This window comes from Pyrus communis, chromosome 1 (assembly GCF_963583255.1).
Source record: "Pyrus communis chromosome 1, drPyrComm1.1, whole genome shotgun sequence".
In the NCBI taxonomy this organism is placed as follows: Eukaryota; Viridiplantae; Streptophyta; class Magnoliopsida; order Rosales; family Rosaceae; genus Pyrus; species Pyrus communis.
This window is the reverse complement of record NC_084803.1, coordinates 14,161,026-14,178,563: the sequence shown is the minus strand read 5'-3', so window position 1 is coordinate 14,178,563 and position 17,538 is coordinate 14,161,026. Positions and strand designations below refer to the sequence as shown.

Sequence of the window (17,538 nt, the reverse complement as noted above, 5' to 3'; positions counted from 1 at the left end):
TGCATAACGTTCTTCTTACTGCTGTGCATGGTAAACTTGAATAAAACAAATGTCATTAGTTACATTTTCTTTTGCTCTTATCACATTGTGACAAAATATTTGTGTAGATATTTCTTAGCATGAAATAAACGTACCATGTATAATTTATGAAAATGAAATTTATACGCATGGTTAAGGTTGAGAAAAAGTGGAGGGATGTGTGAATTGAGTTTGAAGCTAGATATAAACAAGATTTATGATAGGGTGGAGTGAAATTTCTTAGAAGGAGACGATGCACAAAATGAGGTTTAATTGCGGATAGATGGAGTTAGTGACGTGATGTGCCTCTTCGATGTCTCTTTCGGTGGTAATTAATGGTTGCCCTGGAAAGTTCTTTATTCCCTGAAGAGGATTGAGACAAGGGGACTACTTATCACCCTACCTCTTCCTCTTAGTGAGGTTCTTTCTAGAAATATCAGCATTTGCTACTATCCTTAATTTGGTGCAGGGAATCAAACTGAGTCGTAGCGGGCCTGTGATTACTCACATGTTTTTCGCCGATGATTCCCTATTTCTTATGAAAGCTACCAGGGAGAATTGTAGAAAGTTGTACCAACTGTTTGATGACTTTTGCACAACCTCAAGACAACGAATAATTTTGACAAGTCCTCGGTGTTTTTCAGTCCTAAAGATTTCTCACGTTACTACTAGTTGAGTTTGAAAAAGTTTCTAAAAAGTTTCTAAGCAGACAGTCGAGCTCGAGACCTGAGAGAACAAGTACTAAAAATGCAGACTGCGATGAGCCGAAAGAAAATGTTAGTCGATTCCAGGCTCAAGCGCAGCACGAGCGTCGTTCTCAGCGTGGGAAGGATGTTTGTTTAGATAACACAAACTCCGCCATTGGGAAGAAGTCACTGTCTTTTCTCCTCAAGAAAGTGTTTGTTTGTAGAAGTGGGTTTGAACCCGTTACTGCTGCTCCTGGTCTAAGAGATCCAGTCCCCAAGTCTAGGATGGAGAACGTATACATCTATTATACAACAAATATATACATATATATATATATATATATATATGAGGGACGGACTTAAGTTGTCAAATTGTCAACCTAGACCACACATCAGGTGACACAAATTCATGCAACAATTGCAATTAAGATAATGTTTCCCTATATTATAGATAGGCCAAGGCACATTTTTGGTTCATGTAGTTTTCACAAAGTTCAACTTTCGTCCCTGTATTTTCAATTGTATCGAATTTCGTCATACATGTGGTTTGATAACTTTTGTTAGTTTGTTGTCCGAAATGGTTAGTTAGTTTGTTGTACGAAATGGTTAGTTTGTTGTCCATCAAATTTCGTCACACATGTTGTTTGGTAACTTCTGTTAGTTTGTCGTACGAAATTTAGAACGTAATTATTCAAAAAAAAAATATAAGGAAATAAATCAATTGTGTATCTTTCATAATTTCATCATAAAAAAGAGTATCATCTTTCGTTTTTTCTTTCTGTCATTTTTCCCCTTTGCATGGCAGATGGAGACTGTTTAAACTCTTATTATTTGTATGGTGTGCTGCATGATATTGTGATAAAAGTTAGTTTAAAATAGCTATATCAAAATAACGCGATGAACAAATATGTTAACACATTATTTGTAATTTTTTTAAGATTAATGTTAGAAAGACAATCTATTTAAATCATGTTTTATAAGTCATATGACGTGATTGTTGATAGTTGATTTTTTTTTTTCTACAAAATATTCTTATGCTAATGTGGTATTTGTATTAAAGATTAATCTAATCCGACGCTCCACAAAAAATCTACCATTAATCAAAGTTTTCCCCGTTAATAGATATTTTAATCCCAATCCTACCAAGTAATAAAATCCAACAAAAAATAAAACTAAAAATCAGTAAAAAAAAGGAGTAATAAAACTTAAAAAAATCGAATAAACAATAATGGGAGAGAGAGAAGACCGATAAAATGATGTCATCTTTTCGGCCAAGCCGGTGACTTTAATGGTCCAAACCCAATTCACAATCTTGATTTTTAATGGGTATTGTTGGAAATTTGGAATTAGGGTTGGTGGAGGAAGTGTGTGATTGAAAGTGAGTGGGCTTTCAGGTTTTGGGGATTTTATTTTTTTGGTGGGAAGCAGCCAATGCCATTGGGGTTGACGAGAGTTCTTCTGGCGTAATTGTTGGTGTTGCAAATTCGAGTTCCCAATTCCCGGTAGATACTTAATGTCGTGGGCTGGAGCAGAAGATACTTTCCTTTCCACTTCTCTTGCAACCTATCTCGACAGTATACTCTCTCTCTCTCTCTCGATCTACTTTAAAGTGATTGAAAATTGGCTTTGGTGATTTTTCTGCTGTTTTTGTATGTTTTAGCTGTTAATTGCCTTATAGAGGTTTTTTTGAAGTTTTTTGTTGCTGTAATATTTGTTGATTTGAAAAGGGTTTGAAGGCCGCTGCTTTACCGTTCGATTTGCAGATTCCATGTTGCATGTGCTGCTTTATTGCAATTTTTTAAATTCATGTATGAGGTACAAGGAAGATAAACGAGTAAAGCTTCCAACTTTAGGTCACTGACTCTCTGCACTGAGTAACTCTAGTGCTGTTTAATTTCAAGTGCTGAATTGTGCATTGGGATATAGGTGTGGGAACCTTTTGTCCCACTTTCTTAGAATCGAAATGTATCTTTGATGCATAAGCAAAAGTAGAAATGGTAGTTATATTTTCTTAAAGAAGAAGGTGATGATGAATCAAGAGATTTGAATAAGAAATGAGAGCCAGACATTCGGGGTATTAGAAGTGCTCGCAGCATCACTTTGTGTATTTCCGTCGTTGAATAGCTAGTTTGAGGAAATGGAAATCCAAGCCGTATTCATAAGGCCTCAAGATTCAGTCCAGTAATAAATTTGACTCAGACATTAATTTCAAGCTTGATAGTTCAACATTATATATTTGTGTGGGCTGGTAGTATGTGTGGTTGACAAAAGATATTTAATTCATTACAAAGTACTTCACTTATTAGGATTTTATATTTATATTTTCAGAAAAGCTTCTTGTATTATTGCGAGATGGACGAAAGTTGTTGGGATTGCTACGATCTTTTGATCAGTTTGGTAATACTAATATATCACTCCACGTAGCTTACTGAGTTCTCATTAGCTTTACTCGTATAATCTCTATTGAAACTATTGCTAACGATGGGTGGTTTTCTTTCATCTGCATAGCTAATGTTGTTCTTGAAGGCGCATGTGAACGAGTAATTGTGGGTGACCTTTATTGTGACATCCCATTAGGTCTGTATGTTATCCGTGGGGAGAATGTCGTCTTAATTGGGGAGCTGGTATATTGCATTCTCTTCCAGTTCTGTTAGACTTAATGACTGTTAATATTTTTGGAATAGTTTATCGGTTTTTTTTTTTAAATTGAATTCTTGTTATCCACTTTACAGGAATTGGATAAGGAAGAGCTTCCCCGGCATATGACTTTGGTACCAGAAGCTGAGATAAAAAGGGTAAGTCTGTATATTCATCTTTTAAAATTTAAATTGAAAATTCCAATCTGCAATGCTTATGGTGTTAGCATTAGGTCATATTGAATGCAATAAATAGATGAAGAAAACTCGGTGAATGCATCTGTGCCGTAGATGTAATTCCTTGCACCTATCCGAAATTGTCCTGCCACGGGTAACAAGGAGCTTCTTTGTGTACTGTGCTATTTTTGATTGGGAATAATAGTTCACTTTGGTTCTTCCCAAAGAAAGCACCTCTTGTGTTGGCCGGATGTTGCAACCTTTCAATTATTCTTTCCTTTCAAGTTTCTTGTATAAATGCATTTAAGTAGTAAAAGATGCAATCTTTGTATGTTCTTATTCTGGTTGCTGGGTTAAATTGTTCTTTGATATTGTTCTCTTCTGTTCAGGCTCAGAAAGCAGAGAGGGATGCAACAGATTTAAAAGGCTCCATGAGAAAAAGAATGGAGTTTCTCGATTTTGATTAACTTGCTCTCCCATTTTATTGTGGGTTCAGGCCATGTCTGCAAGTTTTAGTGCGACAGTGACCCAATATTTTCGCCTAAATATGAGCGCAAAATAGAATAGAAACCGTATGAGTTCTGAGCGGTCATCAACAAAGGGGAGAAGGGAAGTTGTGTTGTGGGTCTAGTAGATGCGAGGCAATGTCGACTATCTTCCCACGTTTCTTTTGGATTTGATTGATGCGTGCAAGCATGGTCTCGGGTTCTTTGGAAGTGATTCGGGTTTTAGATTTTCAATTGCATCTCTGTCGAACATGCTTGTTTTGATTTTCCATGGGTTTTTACCTGTTGTGGAGCTTCACTCTTCATGGCACATTCAGTGTCATTTATATTTGTAAGATTGTAATTCTTGTTTAATCCATGTTATATTTTAGTCATAAGATCTGTTGAAGCCAAAATTCAGTATGTTTTATGCAAATGATCAAAGATTGGATCATCAAATCCCTCCAATATTTAGTACAAAATCTCGAAATTTGGCACGCTCCGATGGATCAGCTTTTCATTCATGCAATCTGAAGTTTGAACAATCCTTGGCTGCTTCGAATCCGTAAACATAAGCATGTAAAAACTCAGAAGTAACATCGTGCTAGTACAATCATAATATTGCAGCACCAAGGGCTTATGCATTCTTCAGGGAAGGAAAGCAACGTAACGCGAGGCTCGTAACTAGGAAAGCGCGAAACAAGGTCGGAGCGTTTTGCCAACTCAAAGTCCTGGATACGAAATGCAGGTGCACAAGTACATCCCACAAGAGAGTAGTGAGTACTGGTTTGATACTGAGATACTGAATGCTTTTATAAAATGTTTGGTAAACACTTAAAAATAGCTTATTTTTACAGTTTTAAGTGAAAAAAAATTGAAAACGTAAAACAGCAAAAATAAGTTTATTCTCACAGCACAGCATAAGCAGTTTTTTTTCAAAGCACAGCAATACCAAACCAGCCATGAATCTTGGCATCCCTGGAGCGGCTTTGAGCAACGCACCATCTGGTGAAATGCTGTAGTCCTTTGTTGGATGGGAACCAAACCACACATTTGGTAATCTGACAAATGGTATAAAAAGAGAGTAAAAGGGAGCTAATATCTTTGGACCAGAACAACATCGACCCGTATGCGTTGGTGAGCTTGGGCCTCCATTGACGGAAAAATCTGAACGGCTGAACTTCAAACGCATCGTGGAGGGTTTTGGTCTCGATTTTCATGCAGGGTTGATGTACCACAACTTTTTTTGAGAGAAATCACAATCTCATGGGTTTAGAAATTAAATATATAATCTTGAAAGCCATGTCGTAAGTGCTTCCATTCTGCAAATGAAGTACGAAATACAAGGCTTGGACATCCATGGATGGGGTTGGGTGGTTTGGATGGTGGCTGTCAGAGCTGATGTGGTTGGACTCCTTTGGTGGCTGGGCTGTTTAATTTTACCGGGTTGGGTAATGCTTGGAAGTTCAAATTCTTAAATCAAATTTTGTAAAACAAATGATATGGTTGTTGATAATTAATTTATTACTTAAGTATTTATTAACGTGCTTATTTCTTATTGATGACACATTATTTAGTTTACAAATTTGGTTTAAAATTTCGGTCTCCCAAACATTATCTTTTTTCTTTTGCATTTCCTTGTGGGACAATTCTTAGGGGACAATTTATAGACAAAATTTGCAAACTAAATAATGTGTCCAATAGAAATGAGCATGTTTGTCAACGCTTAAGCAATTATTCAATCGTCAACTTTCATGTCATTTAGTTTACAAAATTTAATCTCTCTAGCATTACCCTTCCTTGTGTCTTTCCTTTTTCTTCTCTTGCCTCGATGATTGTTTTATAGGCAAAATGCCTTTCAACCTAACAAACCTACCAAGACATTTTCTTTGACAATTTTGTAAAGGTAATCATACTTGGTTGTTCACATTTATAATGGGCGTCTACACCATTTACAACAATATATCTTCTGTGTAATTGTTAATACCAAGTTTATTAACCAAATTTTATTGGTAAAATAATATGACAGTTTTATTTAGTTCAATGATGAACTACTATAAAACCTCTTTTATCTATAAAATGTAGCTTTGCTCTTTGGCAGTTTTGAAAGCTTGGTAAATGACAAGTCCTTAAAACAAATTTATGTGATACATGTATGTTTAGTCAAGGAACATGTATATACATGATTGAATCTCTCTGTTGGTATTCCTAGCTAGAAAAAATAAAATTATAAAGGTTCCTTCTCTGTACATCTAAATTTAAAAAGAAAAAGAAAAACCCGGGAACTAAGAACCAAACCTTCATTCAGAATAGAAATATCACTTAATATATTCAGTATTTTTCACTAAATTCCATTTTTCTTCCCTTGTTCCATCCCAACACCCTCTCTTTCTCTCCCTACCCTCTTTTTAACTCACCAATTTTTATATGCATGGTAAGGAGAAAAACAAAACACTACCTGAATTATCAATGTTCACTCATTTGCATTAGCTTCTGTGGGTTCGCTCATCGGCCCTTTTAATTTCTCACCTTTGTAAGAACATCCCATTTGTCTTGAAGTATGCATTGAAGTATACCTAGCAAGCGCATATGCATATGCATGCATGCCTGCATGCTTCTCAAACTCGTACCTCTTCAATCCTCCTAATGGCCTCCCTTAAATCAAGCCTTTGCTCGGGCTCACTCGTAGTGCAATCAGCTCCAACCATCAGAAGCTGCAGCATTTGATCCACTGAATCTGTCTCACTTGCTATCTCTGGGTCTAGCAACTCTTGTTCTCTTTGCTCAGCCATGGCTGATTGGACCCACTGAACGACGTCGGTTCCACCTTTCCCGTTGCTCAGATACTGAGATGGGAACTTCCCGGTGAGGATTTCAAGGATCACAATTCCAAGGCAGTATACATCGGCTTTCGGAGATATTTGCTGGGATTCTATGTACTCTGGGGTCCTAAAAGCAAACATGGATTGTGCAGCATTGCTAGGGTTTATGAGGGGATGTAAGGCATAGTCGTTGAGGACGGGCTCATAGTCTTCTTTTAGTAGAATGTTGCTGGACTTTAGGTTTCCATGGGGCAGGTCATAGGATGCAAACTCTATGTGGATGAATCCCATTCCACTTGCAATTCCTTGAATTATCTGCAAACGGGTTGACCAGTTCAGCTCCGAATGAGAAATTCCACGATCACCTGCAAATTTAAAATTGTGCATATATTTATCAGTCTGGTTAGATTTTTATGAGCTACAAACTTATAGATGTATACCACCAAGAAACAAAAATTGAAGTTTGTAGCCCTATCCAATGGAAGTTTTTGTTGTGTTCGTCTAGTTAGAAGTGTCTTTCATTGAACAATCTTATATTATTAGACCGTCCACCTAAATCATCGATAAGGTGAATTCTAATTAATAGTATAGTTGCATAACATGTCATATTCAATAAGAAGCAGAACCCTAATTTTCATTAGATTCTCCCACATCATCTCTAATAGGGAAAAGAAGAGTTTGGTACTAGTTACCAATCTCCATTACCCGGTACATTATTCAGATTTGGTTGATAGTCTACTGATATTTGATAATGTCAACTAATTATTAACAATGTATCAAGAATTGTAGATTAGTAGTCCAAACCATTGATTAGAATGATTACGTTGCCCCTAGTATAATTTTCATTAGATTTGTCATACAAGGTAAAAATGGTTTGTTACTAGATAGCAATCTACAATACTTGGTGTGTGTATATATATATATATATATATATATATATATATGTGTGTGTGTGTGTGGGCGCGCGCGCGCGTGTTATTTGGCCAATAATTTACTTATATATAATTAATAATATCGAGCAATCCCGAATATTGTAGATTGGTACTCAATATTAGTCAACAATGTATTAAGTAGTGTAGATGATACTCGTTACCAGTGAATCAAACAAACATGGTTCTAACATATAAAGAGACCTAAGTTAAGATTAATTGAGCAAACTTGGACAAACTCATACCATGCAGAACGTATAGCAAGCTGCCCTTAGGAATGTATTCTGAGATCAACAGCTTCTCCTCTCTCCTATAATGGTAAGCCAAAGGAGTCAATATATTCTTGTGTCTTAATCTTCCAAACCTTCTCATCTCAGCATCAAACCCATCTCTCCCCAACCTGTTCATCTCCCTCATCCTCTTCACTACCACCGAAAACCCATTAGACATCACCGCCTTGTAAGCTGATCCCAACCCTCCATTCCCTAAAACCTCCGCTGCTGCCTTCATCAAATCCGGCAATCCAAACGTACCCTTTTCCTCATTCACCATCAAAAGCTCGTTCATGCCGTTTTTCCCATGATTGGACCCCTTCTTCGAGTCCCCGCCACCTTTTCTGCTATTGCTTTGGTTGACCTCCGTGCTACGATTTGACTCATTCGTGCTTCTCACGCTGCGATTTGTGGTGCTTGGAACATGAACGTCAACCACCTGCTCCTGTACATTACGATGGTCATCCATGATCTGTTCTTTGCCGAGCACGTTGAAATCGTCCTCGGGTTTTCGCCTCTTCTTTGTGAGCAGCACGTAAAGCAGGAGTAGAACCATGATAGCGGCAATGACACTGATGACTATGATGATGGTTTTTGATCTTTTATCTTCCTCTTTCTTAGATGGAGTTGAGTGCGGCGTCGAGGGTGGTGACTTTGATGGGGATTCTGGTGGAGGAGATGACGGTGTTGGAGGCGGCCCGCATGATAACTTGAGTAGCCCGCCACATAGTCCTTCGTTTCCTTCAAACGCCTTGGGGTCGAATTTCGATAGGGTTTCCGGGATAGGACCTTGTAGTTTGTTTTTCGAAAAGTCGAGTGAGTTCAATACTCCTGATTTTAAATTCGGGATAGGGCCAGTGAATTGGTTTTTCTCCAAGTGAAGTTGTTCTAGCTTGGTCAATTGGGTCAGTGACTCTGGGATTTTTCCTGTGAAATTGTTACCGTTGAGGTAAATTTTCTTCAACGACGTCAAATTGGAAAAGTAGTCTTTTGGGATTTCACCGGAGAAGTCATTTCCCGCCAAAAACAAGGATTTCAATGCACCAAGCTTGTGGAAATCTGGAATCGGACCTGAGAATTTGTTGTTCATGATATTAATGGTTCTGAGGGTAGGAATGTCTTTCAATGCATCAATGTCAATATTTCCGGAGAGACCCATGTTGGGGAAATGGAGACCAGTGATGACATCTTCGTTGCAGACAATCCCAGCCCATTTGTCGTTACACGGGGAGGTGTTTGGTTCCCAGTTGTCCAAGGGATTGTCTGCAGGAGAGAGAGAATTCTTGAGCTTCAAAAGAGCTTCTTGTTCTTGTGACAAGGAGAAGGAGAGGTGAGGGGAGGAGAGGAAGATGAGGAGGAAGAGGAACGAGCGAACAGCGACCATTTGCCAGGCCGGAAGGGGGACAATGTGGTGTCGTTGTCTCCACCGGATAGAAAACAAGCCGCTGTTCGAGATGGGGTCGTGGTGTTGTGGGTGAGGGTTCGGTGTGTTTGTTTTTCATCAATGTAGGGTGTACGAGAGGGGAGGGGAAGGACGATGAGGGGAAGGAGTTGGGTGTGACATGTTTAGGTGGGTGGGGTGTATTGGGGGGATGGAGATTGCCAGATTTTACAAGACAATCTAAGAATAGAGATTCAGCACAGAAGAGAGAGGGCTGTATTTGCCTCTTGAGGGGGATTCAGAGAGAGAGAGAGAGAGAGTGAGAGGTGGAGGTTGTGGAACTTGCGTTGACCTTTTCAGCCACTGGATGCCCCACATTTCAGGACTTCAAATTCCAAAAATTACACACAAAAACATTCTTTTCATTCATTCCTTTCAGTTGGGTAGAGTTGGAGGAAGGAGACATCATATTCGCGGTGCCACCCTTTCATGATTGATCACAAGTGAACGGGTGTTGTGTAAATAATACTACATAGCCAATAGAAACTAGATTTTCCATCTAGATTTTGATCACTAAGTACCGGCGCTATCTGCAAGAGAATGCATGCAACGTGGAATATGGACGGACAACGAGTTCATGTGTGAAATTGGTTGTGCTACGTGGCCGTGTCTCTATTATTACACCACGATTTTCTCAATTTGATTAACTTCGTTTAAGAAGAGAAACAAGATTCATATGTTTCCCACTTAGTACTACAGTTTAGTGGTATTCCTCTTCATTGTTAAGTGAAAGGTTTTACGTTCGATTCTCGTCAAAAACAAATTTGAAAAACCTCTCTCCCTTAGTGTTCTCTCCCTTAGTGTAAATAATATTTTTTGTTAAAAAAAAAAACAATAAATTTTATCTCTAAAGTAGCTATTAATTGTTATTTGGTCACAAATTATTTAAATATAGACTCTTACAACTCTTATTTTTTTAGATAAAAACCTACTTAATTCTAAACATCCAGATTCCAAATAAACCCAAATTTGAAAAAGACTGCTAAATAGAAAAGTAATTGACTTATTGTTACAAAATATTTACAACTTGTGCCACAATTTTCAAACCCTAGTGGTGGATTAGAAAAATCAAACACCGAATCGAAGTCGAAAAAATCGAACTAAAACAAACAAACCGAACCGAACCAAAAACTATTGGTCAGTTTTAGTTTTGGTGATTCAAAAATCGACCCACTCCCCCATTTTTGTCTGCGAATTCAAACTCAAAACGCAGTTAACCACTGTTGCTTTCCTCTCATGTGTCTCTTTCTTGTTAGGTTAACTTTTTCCGGTGCCTATTTGAATTAGTATTTTGTTTTTAATATCAACCGGGTGGGATTAAGCATCAAATGTTAGAAGCTTGAGGAATAAGCAACGACTAATGAGGGTATGGAAATGGAAGTTACAGGTTCCAACCGACGGGCTGACGCGGAAAGAGAGAGAGTCGGTGAGGAAGGAGTTGACGGAGGAACATACAGCGAAGTCATTGCTGACAGCAAAGCCCACGGAGCATTGCATTTCCCATTCAGTTCAAGGGGAAAGAGAAAAGAGGAAGAAAAACAAAATATTTTAGGACACAGATTTTCTGTTGTGTTTTTTGTTTTAATGACTCCGGTCATCCAACATCGGCATTTATTTTCTAGTTTGATTTGTAAAGGTTTTATCCTTGTGGAACCCCAACCTTTTCTATTGCCTGTGACATTGTAAGAAACTTGAAGCATTTTCCTTGTATTCTCTCGGGGAGCTGCTTGGTTGCTTGTCTAGAACGGTAATTAACTTTAATTTCTGCATTGATTTCAGAAACATATATATATATATATATATATATATATATATATCACTACTTGTATCTGCTTTGGATATTCTGTAGTCTGTTGTGAAGGGGGTCGAGAAGGGCGCGACGAAGATCCAGGAGACTTTCCATGACAGAACAGTGGACTCAGAAGTAGAAGTTGAGGAACAAGTTGGAAATATAGTCAGAGAAACTCATATTGACCTGCAGGAAAACTTAGTACTCGCTTTCTGCTTGCATTGAAAAAATATAGTCACTGTGATTAAAATTTTCATGGAAATAATGAGAAAACGAGCAGATTCGAATGTTTATTTAGGACATTCTTGTACCAAATTACACTTTTTTACTACGGAAGAAACTTCCGGAGATCGAAATCTAAGTAAATCCCTTTGCAATCGGATATAAATTAGTATCGAAATGCAAGTTTTAAGCCTTCTGGAAGCACTACGGTTGTGAGAGTGGCAAGGATGTTTCAAATGGGAAAGTACACAACAATTTCATCCAAAAGTAAAAAACACACTTTTAACTTTTAATTGTAACCATATATATCATTCTTCCTGTTGAAATGTACAGGGTTCACCCACTGTAAAAAAGAGATCCCAAAACAGTAACATTATAACAGTAAGAATTTCTCGTGTAATCGCTGTCTAGCTATGCGTATTCGATGGCATGAACAAAATCCTATATACACTAATCTTATTCTACAAGATTACCCAATTCGTACGGCCAAGATTTACGATCCGCCATCTCCGCCACAACATCCACGACAGCAGAAGCCACAGCAGTTGAGGCAGCCGGCACATGCCAGACCAGTGCAGAGTTGGGTGAGTCCGTTTGCACATTGAGGATTTACCTTGGAGCAACAATGGATGCAGGCCATGCAACAACATCTGTACCACATTGAGCCACAGCAACTCGAAGCTGCTCTCACAAAAATTTCAGCAGCTTCTGGGAGTTTTGGTTCTTCGGATCCAGGAGGAATGTTCTCGGCTGTTGCCACTAAGTTGCCAAAGCCAACGGATAGTGTTGGAAGCAACGTCGGTTTTTCAGAGTCTTTCGTCTCGTTTGTGTGGTTTTTCTTTGATGTCTGTTATGATGTTTATTGAATAATCAATCAGAAAGATGATCCATTATATTATATCAATACGAAAGTACACACTTTCATCTATTTAAGTTGCAATCATTTTGGAAATATAAAAAAATGTTCAAAAAAGACATTCTATCACACTATACGGTGAAGAATAAGTTAGAAAGGAACACTAATTTTGCATGACGAAATTGTTATGGACTTGATGATAACCACACGATATGTTAACAATTGTCCCAGCAGATGAACAAGGCAGAATTTAGTTCTGTTTTAGAAAAATGCTTACCTCTTGTGGTCCAGATAGGTCTTTGTGAAGTATCACCATGCGCGTATACTCACTCATGACATTGGTCTGCATGCTCAGTTTAGCTACCTGCAAATAGTAGGATATAACATCAGAATATTTGTAATTACTATGCAGTGGAAACTGATTTGTTAAATTAAGTGGCATATGGCACAACTTCGGAATCAAGGACCAGGGGTAAGATTTTCATTTTGAATTTTTGGTTTAGAGATAGAGAGGAAATATGTGGAGGAAAAGAGGGATAGAGGAGGTCGAGGGAGGTGGTCATCTTTTTGTAACCTGTCTACATTTTAATTTTCGGGGTAGGGGAATGTAGTGAAGCAAGCAACAAACCTTATCCTCAAGCTCTTTGTTATCTCCATACCATGCCCGAGCAGTCAGCAACTCAATCTGTCCTTTTGCACATACCTGTACAGAAAAGGAAAAAATTGTCAAGAAACAGGAAATAAGGTACGGTCCTGGCAATGACTTCTTGTAAAATTCGCAAGACAGGTGGATTTATTTTAATTGGAATAAGAACGTAGAGAACCCTAACTTGTACTGAAATGGCGAAATGAGTCATTGGTGTGATCATGCATGAGTTCTGAAACAGATATTTTGTACAGGACTAAGCAACAACAACTTAAACCAAGATAAAATGAAACGTGAACTGAAACCATACAAGCATGGAAAGAACTGTACAATCCAGTAGGAGGTAACACAACAAACACCATCATTCAGTTCACGAAAATACAGAACTGGCAAAGCCAACTCAATAGCAAAACTCATCAAAATTATTCTAAAAAGATTTATGAGCAGAAGTCAAACTGTAGTTATGCTCACAAGTGAAAGGCTTAGTAGTGCCCTTACCCTGTCAAGAGGTATGTCCTTTGCATCTTGTAACTTCAAATCAATCTTGATATTAGACATATCGGGTAGAAGGCCTTTAGCTTTAAGTGAGCTGGGAAACTTTCCTCGGAATTTGCCAGATACAGTTAATGGACTCTCAGATGAGAGGTCTGGAATATGGGAAGGAAACACCTAATGCATAAATTGCAGCGTTGTCATGGCACCTCCAAATAAATTGCTAAAGTTGATGTAAGTTGGATAAATTGTCCAAAACAATACAGCGAGTAAGTCTATGTTTAATGTTGGTTTCGCGTTGTAAATGCAAAAGGTCCATAAACTTTTAAAACAGAATGCATACCTCAACATCATCAAGATCATCCAGTGTTTCAAGGGTTATATTTGTAAGAATCACAGATGAGGCTCTGGTAAATAAGCTCTGCATCTGAGACTCGACCAAATCTGAAAACAAAAAAGAATAAAGATTAAGGATTTGATAACTACAGCTAAAAGAAGTTAGCATAAATTTCTGATATACGTTTAACATATTTGTTCATGGCTATATGACAACAGAAGGTGAGTCATATAATTTGTATGATTTGAAGATCAAGTTTCTAGAAGCCTAGGGCTATTAAAGCTTTTTATTTGACAAAACAGACCAAGATTTATACAAGCTCTAAGGTACAGTATTGGTATGTCTTATAAAATATCAGATACTTCATATCAGCTGAAATACAAAACATGTCTCCACGATATAAAATCCATTCGAGAAGAAAACAGTGAACTAACCTATATTGTACGCAGAATCATATTGGCCCCTGCCAATCATTGCAAGCATCTGCAGGAAATAATGGTTGCAGAATGTACCTGGAATATTTCAGATAAAAGTTAGCCAGAAGGTAGAGCATACAATATAGTTGATTTTTCTCCTTTAAATGCAAGTGTACTAAAAACAATGTGTGCTTGATGATAAATAAATGTGACTTTATGCTGGCTGAGAAAAAGTGTTCTCAACTGATATTAAATCATCAGAAAGAGTTTATAATGTCACTTGAGTAAAATAATACTGGCCTGACCTCTAATGGCACAAGCAAAAACCCTTACCTATTCCAAAAGTGTATATACGTGGAGCTATAGGACCTGCTTCTGTAAGACGATTTTTCATTACATCACAAATGTGCCTCTCATCTTGAACAGACCCATCAGTAACAAGGAAGATGAGAGGAAATGAACCCCGAGTATTGGATAGCATCTCTATTGCCTAAATCAAAGCGACAAAAGAAATTTATTAAACCTCAAATGATGTCAGGGGTTAAAATTTACAAAGGTAAACTGAGAAATATGCATATCCACACACCCACACACACAGAGACACACATCCAGATGCAGAATAATAGACCATTAAAAATGGTTACTCCTTAAAATTGTCATTTTTGACTGCTATAAATTACCTTAAGAGATAGCCATGCTCTTATGCATGAAAGAATCACAAAGAAACATAAATGGTAAATTTTAATGGCAGAATTCACAAAGAGGCAAAGGAGCATGAGAAGATACTTGGTTAAGGGGAGGCAATATATCTGTATCGCCGCCAGCAACAAGATTTATGCCAATCCACTCAATGGCCCTTTCAACAGCCTCCTTGGTAACCGATTTCATTGATGTGGAAGATAAAAAAGTCTGTCCATTAAAAGCTATAATGCAAAACGAATCTTCTGGATGAAGCTTTGAGAGGGCTGCAGACAGTACATTCTTAACATCATCAAGTGGCTTTCCCTGCATACTTCCACTAATATCAACAACAAACACTACATCCCTTCTGAAAACCTGAAAGACCAATTAGGAGGGGTAAGAATAATGTAAATTAAAAAATCAGAACACAAAGGGTAAGAAATATTCAAAGAGAACTGCATAAGTTGTATTCATTATAACAGCAACCTTCCTGCTCTGCTCGTTTATTGGTAGAAGATAGACAGAGAAGATTTCTCTTTGATCAATGTCATGCATGGACGGTGACTGCATGAGAACAGCACCAAGTGTATGACTCGACAAGACCTAGAAATGCACAAATATATTAGAATGACAAAAACATTGTATAATATGCCCACATGGAGCTGAAAAGATTTCTCAAATATGGTCAAGCATCTAGCTGGAAATAAAAATGCATGCAAGCCTTACCGTGTATGAGAAAGTAAAGTTGGTATTTGACCAATTCAGAACATCCGCCTCGTACAGAAAACCCAATTTCCCAACTTGAATTATTCCCCGTAATTCCTGGAAAGTCAAAGCAAAAAATATAAAAAGTTTGCCACCTTGCTTACAAAAAATGATACGAAAGCCCTCAGAGTTATGATCAAAGCTGCACCTTCAAAGAATGACTAACTGTCTTGCACGAAACTTCAGTTCCAATGCAAGAGTTCACGTTTAATTGGATCTTTTCTTTTTTCAGGTACTTCTTTCCGGGGGGGATGACATACTCCGGAAAAGTGAATGGTACATTCAAAGAGAAATCGCCATTTGAATACGATAATTTCTGAGACCAACTCATTTGGATTGAGATATTGGCTCCTCCGTTGACCTTGAATAAAACAAGAAGAGTACATTCCATAGAAAAGAGCAAGAATTAAAATACACGACTCCGAATGCTGATAAAAATAGCAAACTGTACAAACAAAAAGTATGTCGATTCTTCGTAAGTTATTATTACCTGAGGTGTTGTTAATGTGAATATATGAGGTTTGCCTCTGAGAAAGCCTCCCTCTGCATTGGCCATCTTCTCCATCTCCTTCTCATCTTCCAAATGACTGAGTTGAGTATGGTACGATTTACCGTTTACGTCGACCTTGACACCTAGAATTGAACCCTGTTAGCACAAATATATGATTTGCTTAACAAGAGGGATCAAAATCAACACACCCAAAAATTCAATCAATTTCAAAATATTTCCAAATTTCAGCAACATTATCATCATTAAATTCAAAACCCCAACAGATATTTCAACAAATCAGAGCCTCCAAAGGAAATAAATTAACAGACTGAATACAAAAATGCAAAAAAGATAGTTTTTTTTCGAATTTACGCACCTGTTCACCCATAGGAATGGCAACGCGGCAACCGCAGCCCTTGCTAGGCTTTACGCAATGGACCCTCCACGACCCGGAAACCCGAATAAAGGCGGTGTCCATGTAGCAATCAACCTCGAGCTCGACCCGGTTCATCGTCAGCGGAATGAGGGCCGGGGGGTCACACCTTCCGTGCACGTGGGGCTGGTAGCTGGGGATGTCCGGGTTGTCGACGATGGCCGGGTCGGAGATGACCGCGTAGACCATCGGCGCCTTAGGGAGGAACGCGCACGACGTCGCTTTGTCCATCGACGGCGGCGGCTTCGGCGGCGACACCGCTCGATCCTTCCCGAAGTATAGTCGTTTGGAGAGCTTGAGACCGTCATCCACGGCTTTGGAGAAATCCTCAGCCATTTCGGACGATCAAATGGGGAATTTCGGATCCGAGAACTTGTGGGTCTGCAGGAAATCGGATGTTATAGCGAATGGGAGTCGATGGGCGATCGCAGAATTAGACGAGCGAGAGAGAGCGAGACAGAGAGCGAGCTGCGTGTGACCGTTGGGGAACGCTGGGGCTTTGTCTTTCTTTTTAAAATATTCACAAGGCGTTATTGTTTTTCGATGCGCTCGAAAACCAGCTGGCGGATTGACGAGTGAAATCGCGACGCGTGGAGGGACGGCGGGGCATTTGGATCTGGTGGTTGGCGGAGGGCGCAGGGCAGCATGTTTGGCGCGTTGGGATGCGGGGGCATTGGCTGGAAATTGAGTGCGTTGGTGAATGAGAAGCACGTGATCGTGGCTTTTGGATAAGAAGGTTAATCTGACCTTTACGGGTGATTACGTGGATGATTAAGTGGGTAATTAGAGAGCGAGATTGATTAGGACACGGGTCCTTGTTTTCTAAAATGCTACGAGGACATGTACACGTGGAGCGTTGAAGTGACACCAGAATGTCGTCCTTCTGCACTAACAATGTTTTAGTGGGCGGACGGTTTATAAAGTTGAGATCTTAAAAAATATTAA

General features: G+C 38.6%; 3 protein-coding genes across 3 annotated transcripts; 1 reads left to right on the top strand and 2 right to left on the bottom strand.

Annotated features, from left to right (window-relative positions):
• The first annotated feature begins 2,081 nt into the window (after positions 1-2,081).
• Positions 2,082-4,388, top strand: LOC137707781 (sm-like protein LSM1B). The gene is made up of 5 exons (XM_068446707.1): positions 2,082-2,278; positions 3,033-3,101; positions 3,213-3,328; positions 3,437-3,499; positions 3,907-4,388. The coding sequence occupies exons 1-5, from the start codon at positions 2,218-2,220 to the stop codon at positions 3,982-3,984; spliced, it is 387 nt and encodes a 128-aa protein (XP_068302808.1). The 5' UTR covers positions 2,082-2,217; the 3' UTR covers positions 3,985-4,388.
• A 1,749-nt stretch (positions 4,389-6,137) lies between these two features.
• LOC137726664 (pollen receptor-like kinase 3) lies at positions 6,138-9,554 on the bottom strand. The gene is made up of 2 exons (XM_068465908.1): positions 7,999-9,554; positions 6,138-7,189 (listed from the first exon to the last, which is right to left on the bottom strand). Exons 1-2 carry the CDS (start codon positions 9,407-9,409, stop codon positions 6,621-6,623), a joined length of 1,980 nt encoding a protein of 659 aa, XP_068322009.1. The 5' UTR covers positions 9,410-9,554; the 3' UTR covers positions 6,138-6,620.
• A 2,187-nt stretch (positions 9,555-11,741) lies between these two features.
• Positions 11,742-17,062, bottom strand: LOC137746851 (uncharacterized). Its single transcript, XM_068486866.1, has 13 exons — positions 16,537-17,062; positions 16,161-16,316; positions 15,819-16,031; positions 15,632-15,727; positions 15,392-15,508; positions 15,011-15,280; positions 14,558-14,714; positions 14,243-14,320; positions 13,815-13,915; positions 13,478-13,648; positions 12,962-13,036; positions 12,611-12,697; positions 11,742-12,324 (listed from the first exon to the last, which is right to left on the bottom strand). Exons 1-13 carry the CDS (start codon positions 16,927-16,929, stop codon positions 11,971-11,973), a joined length of 2,268 nt encoding a protein of 755 aa, XP_068342967.1. The 5' UTR covers positions 16,930-17,062; the 3' UTR covers positions 11,742-11,970.
• Positions 17,063-17,538: the final 476 nt, after the last annotated feature.

Bases quoted from the DNA above. Each gene is read 5' to 3' on its own strand.
- LOC137707781 (XM_068446707.1), top strand. From the start codon at position 2,218: ATGTCGTGGGCTGGAGCAGAAGATACTTTCCTTTCCACTTCTCTTGCA. The intron at 2,279-3,032 runs GTATACTCTCTC...TTATATTTTCAG, and splicing joins TCTTGCAACCTATCTCGACA to AAAAGCTTCTTGTATTATTG. The intron at 3,329-3,436 runs GTATATTGCATT...TCCACTTTACAG, and splicing joins TCGTCTTAATTGGGGAGCTG to GAATTGGATAAGGAAGAGCT.
- LOC137726664 (XM_068465908.1), bottom strand. From the start codon at position 9,409: ATGGTCGCTGTTCGCTCGTTCCTCTTCCTCCTCATCTTCCTCTCCTCC. The intron at 7,190-7,998 runs GTATGAGTTTGT...TTAAATTTGCAG, and splicing joins CTTGCTATACGTTCTGCATG to GTGATCGTGGAATTTCTCAT.
- LOC137746851 (XM_068486866.1), bottom strand. From the start codon at position 16,929: ATGGCTGAGGATTTCTCCAAAGCCGTGGATGACGGTCTCAAGCTCTCC. The intron at 14,715-15,010 runs GTATCTTCTCAT...GCTTTGATTTAG, and splicing joins TATTGCCTCCCCTTAACCAA to GCAATAGAGATGCTATCCAA. The intron at 12,698-12,961 runs GTTTGTTGCTTG...TACTATTTGCAG, and splicing joins ACAAAGAGCTTGAGGATAAG to GTAGCTAAACTGAGCATGCA.